The sequence below is a fragment of the Nomascus leucogenys genome, chromosome 5 (assembly GCF_006542625.1).
Source record: "Nomascus leucogenys isolate Asia chromosome 5, Asia_NLE_v1, whole genome shotgun sequence".
Classification (NCBI taxonomy): Eukaryota; Metazoa; Chordata; class Mammalia; order Primates; family Hylobatidae; genus Nomascus; species Nomascus leucogenys.
This window is the reverse complement of record NC_044385.1, coordinates 138,910,140-138,930,519: the sequence shown is the minus strand read 5'-3', so window position 1 is coordinate 138,930,519 and position 20,380 is coordinate 138,910,140. Positions and strand designations below refer to the sequence as shown.

The following is a 20,380-nucleotide window of genomic DNA, read 5'->3' as shown; positions in this document are numbered from 1 at the left end:
GCTGAGATGGTGCCATTCCACTCCAGCCTGGGCAACAGAGTGAGACTCCGTCTCAAAAAAATATATACATATAGATACAGATATGGCTATCTATATAGAGAGAGACAATTCACATGCTATAAAATTCACCCTTTATACGATGTACAATTCAGTGGTTTTTAGTTCATTTACAGAGTTGCACAATCGTCACCACCATCTAATTCTAGAGCATCACCCCAAGAAGGCACAAGACCTACAAACAGTCGCTCCCACGCCCCCTCCCCCAGCCCCTGCCAACCATTAATCTACTTTCTGTCCCTACAGATTTGCCAGTTCTGGACATGTCACACAAATAGAATCATACAACGTGTGGCCTTTTATTTCTAGCTTCCTTCACTTAGCATCGTGCTTTCAAAGTTCATTCATGGTGTACATAAATCAGTACTTCGTTCCTTTTTGTGGCTGAATAATACTCCATTGTAAGGATAAATCACATTTTGTTTACCCATTCATCTACTGATGGGCATTTGAGAGGCTTCCACTCTTTGACTACGATGAATAATGCTGCCAAGAACACAAGAACATTTGTGTAAAAGTTTCTGTGTGGACGCACGTTTTCAATGCTTTTGAGGACATACTTAGGCGTGGAATTGCGGGGCATATTGGTAACTCTTCATATTCCTGTATTTCGAGGAACTGCCAAAGTGTTTCCGGAGCAGCTTCACCATTTTACACTCCCACCAGCAATGCACAAGACTTCCAACTCCTCCACATCCTCCTTAACAGCTCTTCATTGTCTGTCTTTTTTATTACAGCCCTCTTAGTGGGTATGAAGCAGAAAGTTTTTATTTGCATCTCTCTAATGTAAATAAATGCAAATAATGTTGACCATCTTTTCATTCATTGGCTGGCCCTTTGTATTCTTCCTGTGTAAAATACCAATTAAAATCCTTTGCCCGTGGTTAGATTAGTGCATCATTTTGTTACGAGTTGAGAGTTCTTTGTGTCTTCTGGATGCAAATACCTGACCAGAGCCACGCTCTGCCCATCTTCTCTCCCATCCTGTGGATTTTCTTTTCACTTTCATAATGGTGTCCTTTGAGGAACAAAAGTTTTTAATTTTAATCTAGTCCGATTTATCTATCTTTTTCTTTGGTTGCTTATGCTTTTTATACCATATCTAAGAAAAGATCGCCTAATCCAAGGTCACCATGATTCGTCCCTGTGTTTTCTGAAGTCAACTCAATAAAGTAACTCCTAAGTATCTGCAGTATACTTAATCCTCTGCTAGGCTCCATGGAGTAAGTGAGACAGGTGAGATGCCACTTCCTACCCCAAGGAATCTGCTGTTTCACTAGGGGAAGAAGACATACAAGCAGGCCCCAGAACTGCATGGGCCAACCTAGACTCACGGTGGGACACGAGAAGGGAGGCTCTGTAGGGGCGGGGTAGGAGAAACAGCCTCTATGGGAGCAGTCATCCCACAGTGAGCGAAACACCACGGCTGACGGCTGGGACCTGGGGGAGGGGAAAGGTGAGGTGGAGGCAGGTGGGTGGGGGGCATGCTGGCAGCAGAATAGGGTCAGACAGGCTAGAACTGAGCCACATTGCCTTGGGCTGGCACAGAAAGCTCCCGCTTGGCAGATCCACCTGTCCCACAATGCTTAAAGGAGCTCTGCACTGCATGAAGCCAGTCGGCTTATCTGCAAACACTGCCTTGGTGAGAAGAAACAAGCAAAATGTCCCCAGCTCACATTTCTTTTCCTATTTGCAGTAAATTACGGCAATAATCTTAGGTTCGTTCAATACTCTATGAGCAGAGGGGTAAATACTTTTCTGAGTCGCTAACACTTTAAGTTGGAGCTATTTCTTTTCTTTTCTTTTCGAGACGGTATTTCACTCTTGTCGTCCAGGTTGGAGTGCCATGGTGTGATCTCAATTCACTGCAACCTCCACTTCCTGGGTGCAAGCAATTCTCCTGCCTCAGCCTCCCAAGTAGCTGGGATTACAGGCACCCACCAACACACCTGGCTAATTTTTGTATTTTTAGTAGAGACGGGGTTTCACCATGTTGGCCAGGCTGGTCTCAAACTTCTGACCTCAAATGATCTGCCTGCCTCAGCCTCCCAAAGTGCTAGGATTACAGGTGTAAGCCACTGCGCCCAGCCCAAGTTGGAGCTATTTCAACCCCAGGCAAAGAGCTTTGGGAAGCCGGCGCTGAACAGATATGGGAGCGTTGAGGGCTTCTGACCACAGCTTTGGTTCAGAAAAAAGTAAAAGGGCTGAGGGAGAGGACCTGTGAACTCTTCACAGGTCAATTCCAGGCCACAAAGGAGACTATGAATGGGCTTCCGGAAGCAACATTTCCCTGCACCATGAAAAAGCAGAGAGGCCAGTTATGGAGGCACAGGACCAGGCTGACCACTGTAGCACTGGCAACAAACCTGTGTTTGTTAATCCAAGACACAGAGCTGCTTCCACCTGAGCTCCCTGCTGAGCCCACTGCAGTTATTCTCAATACAAACCAGAGTGACTATGTAACCTTACAGCCTGCTCATTTCGTACTCTTCTCAAAACCCTCCGAGGTTTCCATCCACTCAGATAAAAAGAGAAGGTAGATGAGGCCCTCGGTGACCTCCCTGTCTGATGGCTCCTCAGACACAGCCAAGCTGAGTCCTGTCTTGGGGCCTCTATCCGTGCTGTTCCTCAGCCCAGCTGCTTCCCCTCCTCTCTTTCAGGTTTTTATGCCCATGACAGCTCAGCATAGCTGGCCCTTGCCAAACCCTCCCTGGAAGCCCATCCCTTCTGGAGGTTTCCCTGTAATATTTAATGCTACATGACTCATGATCTGTTTTAACGAACATTTCACCGAAGGATAACTTGCTCACAAAGTGCCTAACCTGCCCTGGGTGTGTGGCTCAGCCTTCACCTGGGTAACCACTGTCATCAGGGCCAAGAAACACAAAATCGGCAGCATCTGAGAAGCCCCTTCTGTGACTGCAGGCCCTCCCACCTGCCAAGGTCTCATCCATTTTGACCTCTGCCTCCATCCCCCAGGAGTGCCCAGCTTTGAACCTCACATCAATGAATCTTATAATGTACTCTTCCTGTCTGGCTTCTTTTCCTTGTTTAGGCTGTCAAAAGTCACCCATGTTGTTTGTTCATTTTATTTAATGTGAACATTTCACGATTTATTTTTGTTTTTTCTACTGTTGATAGACATTTGGGTTGTTTCCAGTAGCCTATATTTACTGGAAACTGCCAAACAGTTTTCTGAAATGGTTTTGAATGCTCCCACCAGAGGCACATATGGGTTCCAACAGCTCCACAGCCTTCCAACACTGCCATGGATACAAATCCCTGACCAGACCTGTTCTCTGCCAATCATCTCTCCCGTCCTGTGGATTTTCTTTTCAATTTCATAATGGCGTCCTTTGAAGCACAAAAGTTTTTAATTTAAATCTAGTTTAATTTTAATTTTAGTCTTAATGTAAGTTTAGTAATATATTTATTGTCATCTCTGCCTAAAATGGACAGTGCATTAGATGCATGCCACTAGGGGACAGATTTCCAAAATGTACTCAATATAGAAAACCTGCACACTCAATTGTATTACAAATATAATTCTGGCATGTTGGAAACAACACACACTTTAATTTAACTGGGAGGAGAAAGATCAGGACTTCTCATCAGCAGCTCTCTTCTTTCATCTGGTGCTCCTGGCTGAACAGCATCAGTGGCTCAGGCCCCTGATATTCTAGAACGTGAAGCACATGTAAGATAACGCTTTGTTGCTGAGATGCTACCGCAGGCGGAAAGCTCCAGGCCACCCCAGAAAACACAGTGATAACATCTTTTCCTATAAAGTTAGATGATTTTGTGTGTTCCTATGTGTCAGACACTATTTAGCAGCTCTATATGGGTTTCTTATTGATCATCATGAGATTCTCATGAAGGTGCCATATAATCCCCGTTTTAGAGACAAGCAAACCAAAGCTAAGAAAAAATAGATAACATGCCAAAGATAAAACATGTGCTAAGCAATAGGGTCAAGTTCAAACAGTGTGGTTGGATCAGGGCTCGAGTTCTCACCCTCTGTCCATGCCACCCTCACAACCCGCATCCTGGCACCATGGTCCACACCTGTGCGCTCCTTGAGCAAGGTCAAAGGGACTCTGCACCTGCTCTGGGCACGCGAACACAAAGGCACAGGAGGAGGCCCTGCACCTGCTCTGGGCATGCGCACACGGAGGCCCTGCACAGGCTCTGGGCATGCGCAGACAGAGGTGCGGGAGGTGGCCCGACACCAGAGCATGCGCACACGGAGGCACGGAGGAGCACACGGACCATGGGACTTGGATGCACCTCGGAGAAGTCAGGTGCCCCTTAGTGCTGAGCCCAACTTAGCGACTGCTGAAAGGTTTGGTGCGCTGCTTAACTTTACACCGAGAAATGTAAGCGATGTTAGGTGAATCACGCAATGGCTGGTGAGTTCAACTCCGTAATGCCTCTGTCAAGGTTCTGGAGCTATTTGAGGATGCACGGTGCAGGGTTCTAAGCCCTGTGACCACTCAGGACTTCTTATCTGTGCGAGTGAAGGTTTCCACTACACAATGCAACCAAAACGGAACCTGGAAATGAACAGATTGACTCCAGCAAGCAGCATAACCTCTCGCTGCAGATTTTGTGTTCGCTAAAGTCTTACTTTTTCACTGAATTCATACTAAGTAATGTTAAGACTTAGAATTTATAAATTTATACAAATAAAATGCTTTGAGAAGAAGTTCTGTTGACAAACCTGTAGAAATCACTGCTATGGGTTCTGTAATTGCTGCCCTTGTGTGAGCTCAGGTAATCAGAAACAGCCTCCATCAGCCACACGGAAGGCTGTCTCGCTAGGCTGCCATGCAATGCCGGGCTTTCGGGGCACTCACAGAAATCAACTTTTTATTTAACGGAAAAAAACTTAATCTCAACATTCTTGAAACGTTAGCAAAACCCGTTTATGGTATTTAGATTTCCCAGTGTCCTTCTATAATTAATTCTCCCTTGAATGAAAAAGTTTATTTTCCCCAGTGTATCTATGGAGTGCCTTTTATTAGACCCAGATGGAGATTTCCTTTTTTACCTTCACTGCCAGAAAACGCGCAGCTAAATCCATCCCAGACGTCTGCTAACATTTTTCTCAGTTTTTTTCTTTTTTTTTTTAAAAAAGTCCTCTTTTATGTTGCATTTAATTGTGTCAGCTACTTCAAATCCTTCCTGGAAGGGAGACTAGAAGCCCTAGCGGGCAGCCGTCTTCTCTGTCTCCTGGCACTCCCCTTCGCCAGTCAGTATCCATGGTCCTACCGCTGACATGGCCTGCTGGAAATGGGGGCGTGGGCAGAACCATGCTTACCTTTTGGGGTTGCTGCCTCAGGAGGAGGCACCTACCACCCCACCATGACCTCCACGTGCGGCTATGAGGGCAGGTGAGCCAAGTACAGGGTATAGGATAGTTTTGTGATGTCAAGAAAAACAGTATCACTGAAAAAGAGAAATATTCATATTGTTATCCACTTTGAAAACCACTAATTTACGAAAAGTACAGAGGAGTGTGAAAGCATTGGGTTACATTTTCAAAGTGTGCATTTGTCACTGATATTTATTTTTTGAGTCCAATACAGTCAGGGTTTGACTCTCTGGGCAGCCTGCAGTTCCACGGCGGTTGATGGCTGAGGTCACCGACAGGCACTGGAAGCCCAATTTCTGCCCAGACTCACTTTTCCAGTTTGCAAATTAGAAATAAAGACAAGAAATTTCACTCCTGTCTTAAACTTCGGGTTACTAAAATTCCATGAAGATCAACCTCTTTCAGTCCAATATTATTGTGATTACAACGGTTTCTTAACCAAGTTGCAGGAAAGGCCCTTTTCTCAAGTATTTCAAGGTTCTTTCCCTGCCCCTCACCCGCGCCCTGCACCTGCCTCATCCCAGCACCAATTAAAAGCCAAGCAGGGGAACAGCTGAACTCGCATGTCCATCCTGCTGGGAGGCCACGTCCAGAGGGCTTAGTTTCTCAAACAAAACCTCATTATCAGCTGGAAGCAGCATAGTTAGTGAAGTTCAGGAGCACCCACTCTCCTGGTGGCTCACCGTCTACCATGCCACTTTAGCTCATTAACCCGGATGAAATCATTTTCTCGATAACTAAGTAACACAAAAGCCTGGTTTAATGGTATTAATAGAAACTCAATGAGTTTTTGTTTAACAAATGACCGATCAGTGAAACATAGAACTGCTAATTTAAGACTGGAAAGAAAAGGAAAGAGAGAACCACTGCTAAATAATCCAAGCAGCTCTGAAGATAAGAATCACAGAATTGAGTCAGAAAAATGAGATTTGGCTGTCCACTGACTTGGACAATGTCAGCAAGGAATTTCTGGAGCTCTCAGACAAAACAGAAACCAAATATAGGATAGACTTAATATATTTTAAATATATGATTTTTTTCCCCTAAAGTCGTCTCTATTTGCATGGACTAATGCATTTTATAAGGAAAGGAAAAAAAATTCTGTGCAATATTCCTTCACTTGTGGTCCACATTTGTGAGTTTAATGTGATAATGTGGGTCTACCTCGAAGGTTCGAGATTTAACAAACCATTCAACCTGTTAGCTTTTCAGCAGAAAGCTGGTCAACAATGAAACTAAGCTCAACAGCTCAACTCTTAACCATCAAGACGTGAAATACAAATGAAAATATGTCGAAGCTGTTTTATATTGTTAATATCCAGTGTTAGTAAAAACAGTGAAACTTAACACCTGAGGCTTTCGCATTCTTGCCTAGAATCTCTGCATCAAACAAGCTCTACAGTCCTATTCATCCTGTCCCCACTGCGGATCCTGCATCTGCACAGCAGGATCCTGTGTGTGCCCTGCACGTTCAGTGTGCCTGAATCCTCCACCCACCGCTCATTTTTAAGTAAAGCGGAGATGCTGTGCCTCGCGCCGTATGCCCCCAAGCCATATTCAGCTTCTCCTCTCTGCTTTTGTGGGGAAGTGCATGGACAAGGAGAAAAACAGATGCCTTGTTAAATATTAATAGTGTTTGCCTGTATAGTTAATTCTTTAAGAAATGTATCATTGTGCTTCTAATGCCCAATTTAACAATGCAATGTATTTTTAGAAGAAAAACATGTACAGAAATCTTTATATAACTTGTAAACCTGTGCTCCAACTCTAAAATAGAAGGGTTTTAATCAAAACTGTAATTCAACACCTGCCACCTGAATAAAACATAAGTACTAATTAAACTAGAGACAGAAGCCGGCCAGGTGCAGTGACTCACACCTGTAATCACAGCACCTTGGGAGGCCGAGGCAGGTGGATCACCTGATGTCAGGAGTTCGAGACCAGCCTGGCCAATATGGCGAAACCCCATCTCGACTGAAAATACAAAAACTAGCCAGGCATGGTGGCATGCGCCTGCAGTCCCAGATACTCGGGAGGATGAGGCATGAGAATCGCTTGAACCTGGGAGGGGGAGGTTGCAGTGAGCCGAGATCGCACCACTCCACTCCAGCCTGAGCAACAAAGCGAGATTCTGTCTCAAAATAAATAAACAAACAAACAAACTAGAGGCAGATATGGTCATAAAATAAATTTGTAAGTGCTTTTATTCTCAAGTTTAACCACAAAGGCCAGAAAAGAAAATGGAGAGAGATGCAGCTGGAGAGAGATGGAGCAGGAGAGAGATGGTGCAGGAGAGAGACAGAGCTGGAGAGAGACAGATGGAGAGAGATGCAGCTGGAGAGAGATGGAGCTGCAGAGAGATGGAGCTGGAGAAAGAACTGGAGAGAGACAGATGGAGGGAGATGCAGCTGGAAAGAGACAGCTGGAGAGAGAGGGAAGCAGGGAGTGGGAAAGAAGAGGACGGGCAGAGAGAGATTCACTGTCTCAGGACCTCTAATCACCCACTACAACACATTATTTCTTTTTGTTTTTGTACATATTCTTACATTTTTGTGCAAAGTTTTCATTCTATTCTACAGTAAGTCAGACTTTAATTTAGAAACGTTTAAAGTTGCCCACCTCTGAGTGCAATGGATGAACCAGAAGGTGGTCTGTGGCTCCTCAGACTCCAGACTGTCATGGGCCCTGAATGGAGGAGCTGCTTGGGATGCAGTTATGTCCCTAAAACCCCCGACAGACTTCCCAACAGGACCGAACTCACGCTGGAGCCTTTTATTCACTGCACAACACCGTAGGTGCAGGTGTGCGCAGGACGCTGCCGCAGGCCACTGTCTCACCTGGGGAGGCCAGTGCCCGCGCACCATGCCTTCCCACGCTGGAACGTGGGCCACCTGTCCCCCCCACCCCGATTTCTCCACCATCTAGTAGGTTTTCCCCACATACTGCTGGGACTCCCACTGTCCCAAGCACCTGTCAGGCCACTGCTACCTTCCTCACCTGCCTTTGCCCTTACCTGCACTTCTGCACCTGCTCCTAGAGTCTCATAGGGCAAGATGGGATATTTTTTGAAGGATAGGATGTGATATGTTTGTAGCATAGGTTGTTGTATGTCTCACAGGATAGGACGTGATAGGCCTTGTGGGACAGCCATGAACATGAGTGACACCCACTGTCTCCTCCCGCACCTTCCTTGGGGACAGCAGTACCTGCTGGGCCATCGACAGGCAGTCGATGCATATCCAATTCCCACTCTTGAATTTTCACTTACATCGTCACACTTAAAACTTTACTCATAAGTAAAACAGAAAACTGGTGAGTGCCGTGCAATTGATTATCAACTACAGAACCTCAGCTGGCTGGAATGAGACTTGGGCTGTGGACTCCTAGCTGGGAATGGACTGGGAATGAAGCGTGTGGCGCAGTCATCGCGGGAGTTCTGATACTTAGTTTCTATTTCTGCTTAAATGGCATTTCTGTTTTCTTTAGTAAGAAAGCTAATCTGTTTTCTGTAGTAACAAAGCTAACCCTTCATGTTTTATCTAAGATAGACTGTATAGGAGGCCAGGCACAATAGCTCACGCCTGTAATCCCAGCACTTTGGGAGGCCAAGGCGGGCGGATCACTGGAGCACTTTGGAGGCTGAGGAGGGTGGATCACTGGAGGTCAGGAGTTCGAGAACAGCCTGGCCAACATGGTGAAACCGTCTCTACTACAAATACGAAAATTATCTGGGTGTGGTGGCGGGCACCTGTAATCCCAGGCACTCGGGAGGCTGAGGCAGGAGAAGCACTTGAGCGTGGGAGGCAGAGGTTCAAGTGAGCAGAGATCGCGCCACAGCACTCCAGCCTGGGTAACTGAGCAAGACGCTGTCTCAAAAAATAAATAAGTAGACTGTCTACGGAAAGAACACCTGTCCCATGAGAAAGTGCTGCCTGAAGACACACTTCCTCCCACCCCGCCCCCGACCCACTGCCGTCACAGCGGCATCTAATTCTGAAAATCCTTCCTGCTCAGCAGCGTGACTTGATTCATTCAGGCCCCCTGGGGGCAGGTTTTCTACCCTTTCCCCCCAAATATCTGAAAGCCTAAAAACCTCACCTTTTAAGGTTCATTAACAAATACATGATCTGCCATGCTGGGCTCATGTGACCGGACCCAGCAGTGTGTCCCGAAGGGCGCAATTTCACCAGGAGGCCCTGCGCAGACTCCGCGCTGAAGCCCCGCCCTCTCGCACCTGCACAGGCACCCGGTGCTCACGCCGTGGGGTTTCCTGGGAAGCGGCTGGGCGTCCCATGCCTGGCACGGTGTTACTAGAGAACAGGGATGTTTCGGGAGTTATTCACGCATCAGCGGGGGAGATCCTCACATCACATGCCAGCCACGAGGTTCCAGATTACAAACTGCTGTGGGCTCCGCGGGCTCTTTGAGAACAAACTGTTCCATGCCAGGAATTTGCCAGCCTCACCTTCCCTCATCAATGCATGTCCTCCGGCCTCCATGAGGCTTCACAGATCCACGTGAATCACAGATCCACGCAAATAAAGAAAACAGCATCGCCTCCGGTACAGAAGCTCTGCGGCTGCCGTGTCCTGGCAGACTGGACTCCTCCGAGGTCGCCCTTGCCAGGTGACTGCAGGATGCCCCCTTCCCGGTCACCAGCCCCACGGCTCCCACGTGGTCCGTGGTCTACGTGGGCCGCTGCGAAGGCTTCCCACGGGCTGTTTTATGTCCCATGAAGAAACTCGCCCTCCACCACCATCAGAAGCTGCACTTAGCATGGACACAGAGATGAGACTCTGCACCCTCCCAGCTCCCAAATCTATAACTAAAAATTATGCTGCCCATTTTCCTAAATTCAAGCTTTGGCTGTTGGAGGAGTAAGTATTACTGTTAGGTCTAAGCCCTGGCCAAACCATTGTCAGGGGCCATTTAAAAGTAACAACCATTCCCCGTTTGATTCCAATCAGATTAATCACTGACAACAGTAACAGTTTGCACGTTTTTTTCCTCGCAGCTTTCCCGCGAGCCAAGGGGTCAGCGTCACAACTTCTCAAGCCTCCATGAGATTCAGCGGCCTGCTGGCCTCACCGTGGCCTGACTCCATCAGCTAAAGATAGCAGGACACTAAAAATAGCAGCAGCGCTGTGGCAATGCCTTCTGACACTGCTCACACTCGGACATGTTACATACTCCAGGTCCGCAATGCCAAGGTGGGGACTGTGCTGCCTCAGTGCCTTCTGACGCTGTTCACTCAGATGAGTTAGATACTCTGGGCCTGCAATGCCGAGGTGGGGACTGTGCTGCCTCAGTGCCTTCTGACGCTGTTCACACTCGGACGCGTTAGATACTCCAGGCCCATATGCCGAGGCGGGGGGACCGTGCTGCCTCAGTGCCTTCTGACGCTGTTCACACTCGGACCTGTTAGATACTCCGGGCCTGCAATGCCGAGGTGGGGACTGCGCTGCCTCAGTGCCTTCTGACACCGTTCACACTCGGACCTGTTAGATACTCCGGGCCCATATGCCGAGGTGGGGACCGTGCTGCCTCAGTGCCTTCTGACACTGTTCACACTCGGACCTGTTAGATACTCCGGGCCCATATGCCGAGGTGGGGACCGTGCTGCCTCAGTGCCTTCTGACGCTGTTCACACTCGGACGCGTTAGATACTCCGGGCCCATATGCCGAGGTAGGGACTGTGCTGCCTCAGTGCCTTCTGACACCGTTCACACTCGGACCTGTTAGATACTCCGGGCCCATATGCCGAGGTGGGGACCGTGCTGCCTCAGTGCCTTCTGACACCGTTCACACTCGGACGCGTTAGATACTCCAGGCCCATATGCCGAGGTGGGGACCGTGCTGCCTCAGTGCCTTCTGACGCTGTTCACACTCGGACGCGTTAGATACTCCAGGCCCATATGCCGAGGCGGGGGGACTGTGCTGCCTCAGTGGGCACAGTCGGATAAACCCATGGAAACAGCAGGGGTGGGAAAGCAAACGTAGTAAAGAGTGATAAAAACGACATCCAATTGTTAACGAGGTGGCCTGTCATAAGGTCAGGCTCAATCAGAAATGAGCGGACCACCAACCAGATGTGTGGAGAGTCCTGCGTCCAGGAGCACCCGGGATGATACGCTAACAGAAATGCCTTCCCATTCTAAATTTTCACTCAGGTTCACCGATTTTGTCACTCAGATTCTTAAGATGTCAGGATCCTTTCCTGGACTCTGAACAAAGAACAAAGCCTTTGCTTTAAATGTGTTAAAAAACTAACCATCCTAAATGTCGCCAATGTGAAAACCTGCTTTAGTCAAGCCTCCGGTCACTGCATTTGCTTGTCACACGCACACGGGCCACGGTGGAGTTTGCAGTGGGCCACACCCAGGAGGGAAGCCGCTAGCAGAGGGCAGCGGCCGCTGTGTATTCTTCTCTTAGCTTTGAATTTTGAACTGTTTGTATATCCATTCAATAAATCCAATCAGTCCATAACTATATCAAGATAGAAAAGGAGAAGAGGAACAGCAGAGGTAAGTGATCACGGAATATTTGTAGTTAAAGCTCCGTAGATACTAATAAGGTGGTACATGCAGGTAACACAGGGAGGCAGTCCGCAGTCTCACGGCCCCTCCATGTTGGGTCCAGCAGCCCAGTTATCTGGGTAAGAGTCAGTGACTGGCTTTGTAAATAAAGTTAACTGGCACCAGCCACACTCCCTCATTCCATTTTCTCTGTGGCCTGTTTCCTGCTACGATGGCAGATGTGAGCAGGTGCGCAGACTTCAGGGTCCCATAAGCCTACAACATTCACTATCTGCCCTTTTCAGAAAAAGGTTGCCAGCCCCTGGTCTACAAAAAAGGGTTGTTTTTCCCCTGCTCACCAGACACGGCCCTTGCTGGAACCCTACATGGATCGATCTCTCATTCACTCTGAGTTCTGAGTTACACAGAGAATTCGCTTCTGCAACACATGTGACAAATGGGGCTCAGCCTTTAACAAGATGCACCTGGAGCCGAGTTCCTCGCCCAGCGCCAGAGTCCCCGAGCTGCGTGGCAGGCTGCACGCAGCCAGAGTTTAGCTCCAGAAACAGATGAAAGCCGATTTGCATTTCAATCTGGTGTCAGGTGAATTTCCCAGGCAGCCACCAGCCCTCAAGAAAATGGGCAGGGACTACCTCTGCCTGCCAAATGGGGCCTGTGCGGGCCCTGCACAGTGTGTGGAGCCCCCTCCACCTCGGGCAGCCTGGTTCCCTCATGTGCAAAAACAAAAGCAGTGTTCTCTAGAGTCACCTGTGGCATTTATCAGTTTTGTTTTTTTTTTTTTTTTTTGGAAAGAGACTGCTGCTCCCACTAGATTTTAAATTCCTACCAGGAAAAAAACAATTCTTATTTCTGTTGTTTGCTTTGTTTCCTGTGTTTCCAGAACCTGCCTATAGCAGATTCTCAGTAATTACTGGTTGAAGAAAGTAATATAGCAGTTAAATTTGCTAAAAATAGAGCAGCAAGTTATCACTAGAAACAGCGTTCAGTAGGGCACGGTGACTCACGCCTGTAATCCCAGCACTTTGGGAGGCCAAGGCGTGCAGATCACCTGAGGTCAGGAGTTTGAGACCAGCCTGGCCAACATGGTGAAACCCCATCTCTCCTAAAAATACAAAATTAGCCAGGCATGGTGGCACATGCCTATAATCCCAGCTACTTGGGAGACAGAGGCAGAAGAATTGCTTAACCCTGGGAGGCAGAGGTTGCGGTGAGCCCAGACTGTGCCGCTGCACTCCAGCCTGGGCGACAGAGCAAAAATCTCTCAAGAAAAAAAAAAAAGCAGCAGCAGCGTTCAGATTTACCATTTCCTACAACCCCAAGTTATAGTAAGAAATTCACATAAGCTATGCAAGAATTGTAAAGCTGTATATTAGACAAAAAATTTGCAATGTCCCCAAAGTTTTCTACGAGATTTTTCCCTATTAGCCATGTCCCAAGGAAGATGTCTTTACAATTATTTACTCAGAGGACCTACAGTAGCATTAGGTGGTGCATTTTTTATTCTGCTTGTACCTTTCTCATGTCACAAACACTTTCAGCTTGAAGTTTGCAAGTTAAGGCACTGTATCCAATAATTTTATAACACTCTTCACCATTAATTTTCTGCTCCTGTGAGCCCTTCAAATTGCAAAAGTAATGGACTTCTTCTCCAGTTTGCAAAGCCAGGCATTTGATTGGCTGTCTTCTGTCCCCCAGCATCTGCAGCACCCCTGGCTGGAGAGGACATGGCAACAGCACAGGTGGAGATGGTCAGGAGCTGCCATCCGGACGGCCCCCATGGGCTCCTTTACCTCATTCGCCTGCAGATCTGGGAATCTGCCGGGAAAAGCTCTGGGAAGTACAACTGCCTTCAGGCCTGTCCCCCAACACCTATCATTTGCCCCCTGGCCCTTCTCCCTGCACACAGATGGTACCCCATAGCCCCTCTCCCTGCATGCAGACTGTGTTTCCCCACAGTCCCTCTCTCTGCACGCATACAGTGCCCCCCAGGCCTTCTCTTTGCATGGACACTGTGCCCCCCGGCCCCTCTCCCTGCATGAAGACTGTGCCCCCCGGCCCCTCTCCTCACACATGCGCTATGCCCCCGGCCCCTCCCTGCACACACGCCATGCCCCATCCCCAGCATTCACCCCCTGGTGACACACACTATTCCCTTCAGAGAAGCCTCCTCTTTTTAAGGACCGATTGTGACTCCCTAGACACCAGCTGCGTTTACAGAAGCAGAGTGGGTGAAAACTAAAAGCACAAAGCTTGCCTGGCACAGAGGTGCAGTGAGCAGGCCCCAGGGCCACCGCTTCCCGCCCCCTCCCCAGCACCTTGCTCTGAGGGCGTCCTTCAGGGGCACCCTGGTCACCTCAGCTGCCAGGGAGGGGCTCCTGAGTCTCTCTCGGCCTCCTTCCCCCATTTCTATCATTCTCACCTGCACGCAAGGATCTGTTCCAAACCTCAGCCTCCTGTAACCAACAGGCCACCCTCATGGACGTTGTCCTTAGTCATCCTCCACAAATAGAAGCTTCTCCTGTCCAAGGAGCTCCAGGGATGGGGACTTTGCAGCCACAGCTGTAGCCACACACTCACTGGCTGGGGCATGGGAGGGCTGGTGCCTCTGTTCTGCTTACATCTGAGCTATTTCATTATTACACACGAAAAAAGCTCCCCACACTTGGTCGTCAGAGGCATTAAGCACATTGAGCACACACTTGTGCCAGTCACTCCTGGGCACCCAGGTAGAGCCAGCCGCGTGCAGATGCAGCCTGTCACTCCTGGCTGGTGCGGGGAGAGGTGAGTGAAGGCAGAGGGTGAGAAATCCAGGTGGCAGGGGCCAGGTGATGGGGGCAAAGGCAGCTGATGCATGCCCAAGCAGTGGGCTGGTGAGGGCTGAGAGCAGAGAGAGCAGGGGGTGGGGGGGGGGTGATGCCTCTGCCTGCACCTCGTCCGCTCCCCAGGAGTCTACTTTTGGTCACTCTGTTCCCAAAGCATTTGGGATTCACCTTGGCCATGGGAGGTCCACATCGTATCATGATTACAGGTTTACCTGTCTGTCCCCACCCCACTGCCTGGAGCCCAGCCTGAGCCTGAGTCAGCTCCCACAAGGGGGGTTTGCAGTGTCTCTTGTGACTCAGAACAGGGTTGAGGGAGGGCTGGAGTTCAAGTCTTCCCCCAGGTATGCATGGCCAGCAACCTACTGAAAGAGGCATCGGCTATCAGCTATTGGACGTCGGCTATCAGCTATTGGTCCCACACCCGGGCCCACAGACAATCTACCCCAAGGGAGAAGAAAATGACATGGGCACCAGGCCCCAGGCTACAGCCCAGCCCACACAGGGGACCACAGGCATGGCCACAGGGTCCCAGAGGAAGGCAGATCACCTTTGGAAACAGGAACACTTGGGTCAGACCCTGGCTTCGTGGTGGAATGAGGAACATACCTGGCCTCTGTTCCAGTGCCCAGCATGCTTCAAAACCCTTGGAATTTTCCACATGACAGGAGTGTTTCTGTTGCTCACCAAAAGCCCCTGTGGACCACACCTGAGTTTATGCTAATGAGGAGACTCGAGGTGGGCCCCAAACAGCTTCCTGGGGGGGCCGGCCTCATCCCAGGACAGGACTGCAGCTTCCATCCCCAGCCTAACCTCTGACCTGTGGGGAGAAGGGAAGCACTGGAGACCAAGCTCAATCTCTTGGCCAATAGTGTGATGAGACCCTGGTGCAGTGATGAGACCTCCAAGCAGTGATGAGACTCTGAGGAAACTCTGGGTGCACGATTCCTGGCTGCCGCACATACACGGTTCTGGAGGAGGGAGGAGGGCCACGTGACAGCTCCACAGGGACAGGGGGCTCCCAGTGGACCCCTCGCATTGCTCCCACGCATCATAAGCCCCTTGTCCTCAACACAGTGACCTCCTGAGTTCCGTGAGTCCTTCCAGTACATCGTCAACCCTGAGTCACAGGGCCCTCCCTGACGTTTATGGCAGGTGCTCAGAACTGTGGGTGGCCCCTGAGACTTGTGGCTGTGTCTGAAGCAGGCTGTCTTGGGAGACAGAGCCCGTAACCTGCAGGGTCCACATGAACTCAGGGCATGCAGCGTCGGAATGGGGCAATGGCGCCGATGGGGGCAAAAGGGGCAAAGGCAGCGATGGGGGAGAAGGGGGCAATGGGGCAAAGGGGGCGAAGGGGGCGATGGGGGCGATGGGGGCTGGTCCACACCCAGGCAGTGGGTGCTGGTGAGAGGTGTCGGCAGGGACCATGGAGGGGGCGATGCCTCATCTTCTTTATTTAAAAATTGAGATCAACTGTGCCACACGACAGGCTTGTACGTACATTAAGTGGTATGTCCCCGCACATGCCACCCGAGCCCGTGTGACACGAGCGTTCCCGGGAATCCACAGACCCTGAGGGCCTCCGGGTTTCAGGAGAGACAGAGGACCAGATATGGACCCTTTGGGGGCATCCAGGCATTTGGCTTCATCAAATAACCTTCAGTCAGCTGCCTAGACATTCAACTTGCAAACAAAAAATAAAATCCTAAGCCCCACCGACTGAATGGATCCCCTCTTGGCCAAGGGAACCCCAGAAAAATCCTAAAAACTGAGCTCCCAGCCATGACAGAGGTTAGACATACCTCCTTCTACTCCCCTCCCTGTTGGAGTTTAGACACAACTGACCAGCATTAACATCAAAACAGAGATCGTAAAACAAACAGAATACGCTCTGGCCAGGCGTGGTGGCTCATGCCTGTAATCCCAGCACTTGGGGAGGACAAGGCAGGCGGATCACCTGAGGTTAGGAGTTTGAGACCCCCGTCTCTACTAAAATACAAAAGTTAGTCAGGTGTGGTGGTGTGTGCCTGTAATCCCAGCTACTCAAGAGGCTGAAGCAGGAGAATAGCTTGAACCCGGGAGGCGGAGGTTGCAGTGATCCGAGATCGTGCTACTGCACTCCAGCCTGAATGACAAGAGTGGGGGCGGGTGGGGGTGGGGAACTCTGTGGCAATAAGACATCATCTGCGTGATAAAGCCCTGGTCTCCACAACCTCTTTACGTCAACCCAGGCTCACAGGATCGAAGAAAAAAAAAACAGATTCTGTGGCACTAAGATGCCAAATTATAAACAGGGCCCAGGGCCATTCCAGATGAGGGTTAAGTCCTGCCTGCGGGCATCAGTCCTGCTAAACAGGGCTCTTTGACCCTGCGGCTGACTCTGACAGGACCTGCTTATCTTAAACATTCCTTTCTGTTGACTCCAAGTTTTAGATAGAACCTTACTCCTTTAATCAACTGCAAATTAAAGAATCTCTGAAAAAAAAATACTTAAAAAGAAAAAAGTAAAGCATTTCTGAATCCGCCTACTTTACTTCAAGTCATTCTGCCTTTCTGGCTGAGCCACGTCGACCTTCCATGCGTTGATTCACGTCTTTCCTATGACTCCTGCCTCCCTGAAATGTGTAACATCCAACCAGCCCGACCACCTTGGACCACTTCCTCGATGCTTCTCAGGTTTGTGTTTTTCCAAGCCACGGTCACTCATATTGTCTCAGAATAAATCTTTCTAAAGTATTTTACACATGTAAACCACAAATAAAATTCGAAGGGCTCCCACCCATCTGAATGGAGCCCTCTTCTCCACCAAGGGCACTCCAAAGTTATCCTGAAAACCTGCTTCCGGCCCTGATGGGACTCAGATGCCTCGTCACCCCCTCCTTCCTTTTGGAACTCAGGAAAGGCTGACCAGCACAAACATCGGCACAGACCTTAAGTCCGATGAGAAACATTTACAATCTATTCATTCTCTCTGAAACCTGCTACCCTGATAAAGCCCTGGTCTCCACAACCTCTTTACCCCAACCCAGACTTCCTTTCTACTGATAAGTCTTTCAACCAACTGCCCATGAGAAAAAATTTAAATCTACCTATAACCTGTAAACCCTCTCCCCCTGACCCCCGGTCCCCCTACCCCCGGCCCACTTAGAGTTGTCCTGCATTTCTGGGCAAAACCATTGTACAATGATTGATGTCTCATGTCTCCCTAAAATGTATAAAACCAAGCTGTGCCCCGACCACCCTGGCACATGTTCTTAGGACTCCTGAGGACTGTGTCACAGGCCATGGTCACTCATATTTGCTCAGAATAAATCTCCTCAAATATTCTGAGTTTGACCCCTCATTGATACAGAGTTTGGTTTCTGCAAACTGTAGCGTCCTCCAGATTGCAGGGTTACGTGGCCCCAGGATATTTAAATTAAAATGACCCCACAGCTCCCACGGTGGGCAGTGTGCCGGCCTCCCCTTGTCCGCCACAGCCTGGGCTTTGCACTTCCAGCGGCCGTGGTGCTGACAGCCTGGTGCACCTCCTGGCTGCCCTCACATCCTGGTTCCTACGTGGTCTCCTTCTTTTTGCTCATACTAATCTGAATTTGGGAAACAGCCTTTTTCCTAACACTCTAAAAAAGCAGTTATATGCAACGTCATTCGCTGGGGGCCAGAAGAGGTGAGCAGGAGACAGGTTCATGACCCCGGGAAGCCCAGCCGCCGGGGAGAGGGAGCACCAGCGTCCCATGACTGACCCCGGGACTCACCCCAGGCCCTTCTGCTGTCTTGTGGGACTCTCCCACTTCCCCACTCCTGGCTTTCACGTTCCTCGCTCCCAGGCCACACCCGCGTTCCGTCTTTGATGTCAAGTCCAAGAACACGGGAAGCTGTTTCTGTGTCTTCAGCAGTGACCGCTGCGGTGTGCTGCCAGGGTGACACCACCTCTGGGCCCCACCTGGAGCACCCGGCTTCCCTCAACATATCCAAATGCACACGCGAGAGAACAAAGCCTCTTGTGTGCTTAGTGGGCAAAGGTACGTTTTCTCTTTTCAGCCTTCCTTCCTGCTTCTTTCCTGTAACATTTGTGATCTAAGAGACCAAAACAGTTTTCTTGACTACGATGGACCCTAATACTAAGGAAACAAAAGTTACCTAAGGGGCAGAGGGTTCCGGCAACCTCCTAAATTCCTAAGGCTACAAGAAACGAACACACTCTTGCTAAACTCCGTAACGAGAGGAGCAATCGGACCCGTCCTAACTCTGATTTACAACCCAGACCCTTCCACTTCTGACTGGACAGAGGACTGGCCTTACACACACCTGTTCCCGATCAGCAACTGTAGCGTTCAGCTGGCGGCAGCAGCTCCTAGAGGCGGCGGAGTGGCCTGTGGTTCACCTTCTGACTTCAAGAGCCAAATTCCAGCTTGGCCCCCACTAACACAACGGACCCCTCTTGGCCAAAGGAACCCCAGAGGCACCTTCAAAACTGAACTCTCGGCCACGACATAAGGGAGGTTGAACATGCCTGGCCCCTCCCATTTGGAGTTTAGGTACTGATGTCAAAGTAGAGATCACAGAAGACTAATCTCAGCACTTTGAGAGGCCAAGGTGGGTGGATCACAAGGTTAAGAGACCGAGACCAGCCTGGCCAACATGGTGAAACCCCATCTCTACGAAAAATACAAAAATACAAAAATTAGCTGGGCGCACACCTGTAGTCCCAGCTACTCAGGAGGCTGAGGCAGGAGAATCGCTTGAACCTGGGAGGCAGAGGTTGCAGTGAGCTGAGATCACACCACTGCACTCCAGCCTGGCGACAGAGCAAGACTCTGTCTCAAAAAAAAAAAACAAACAGACTCTACCCAGAGGCTTCATCTGAGTGACAAAGCCCCAGTCTCCACAACCTCTTTGCCTCAACCCAGGCTCATAGGACCCATGGCCACAGCAGACGAAGGTGAACGCACCCCACAGGTAACCCTGACCCCGCGCATCAGGCGTGGGTTTCCTCATCTAAACACTCCCACTGGCTCCAGGCTTTCAACAAAGCTTTACTGCTTTAACCAATCGCACATTGAAGAACCTCCAACTCCACCTATGGCCTGTGACACTCGTTTCAAGAAACCCCACCTTTCTGGGCTAAAGCGATGTATACCTTCCATGCACCGATTTGTGTCTTTGCCTGTGAGTCCTGTCTCCCTAAAATATATAAACCCAAACTGTGATCTGACTGCCTCAGGCGCACCTTCTCAGACTCTGTTTCCCCAGCCCACGGTCACTCAGACAGGCTCAGAATACACCTCTTTAAAATAGTTTACAGACTTTGGTCTTTCCATTAACAGAATGGTCATTAATGTATTTAATCAATCCCTTAGCCACAGACTTGAGATGTTTTCACTGCTACAACAGATACTGCTGCAAAGAACATTCTGATATGATCGTGGACACTTGAGCTGTGACTTTCTTAGGCTGAATTTCCAGAAACGAAATGGAAATACTTTTTTTAAATTATGGGAGGCTGTTGTTCTGGACTGAGCTCCAGCACTAGGCCCCAACAGACCAGACCAAATAGGAATGGAGTTGCTTCTGCTCAGTGCCACGTCACCAAA

At 49.4% G+C, this 20,380-nt stretch overlaps 2 protein-coding genes across 6 annotated transcripts in view; both read right to left on the bottom strand.

Moving 5' to 3' along the window:
* ATP11A (ATPase phospholipid transporting 11A) overlaps positions 1-20,380 on the bottom strand; it is a 192,123-nt gene that overhangs the window by 141,703 nt on the left and 30,040 nt on the right. The window lies entirely within an intron of this gene.
* LOC100605859 lies at positions 2,269-2,863 on the bottom strand. The gene is given in 2 exon segments (XM_012506916.2): positions 2,269-2,701; positions 2,703-2,863. Coding segments are annotated over 2 exon segments (549 nt in total). The 5' UTR covers positions 2,844-2,863; the 3' UTR covers positions 2,269-2,293.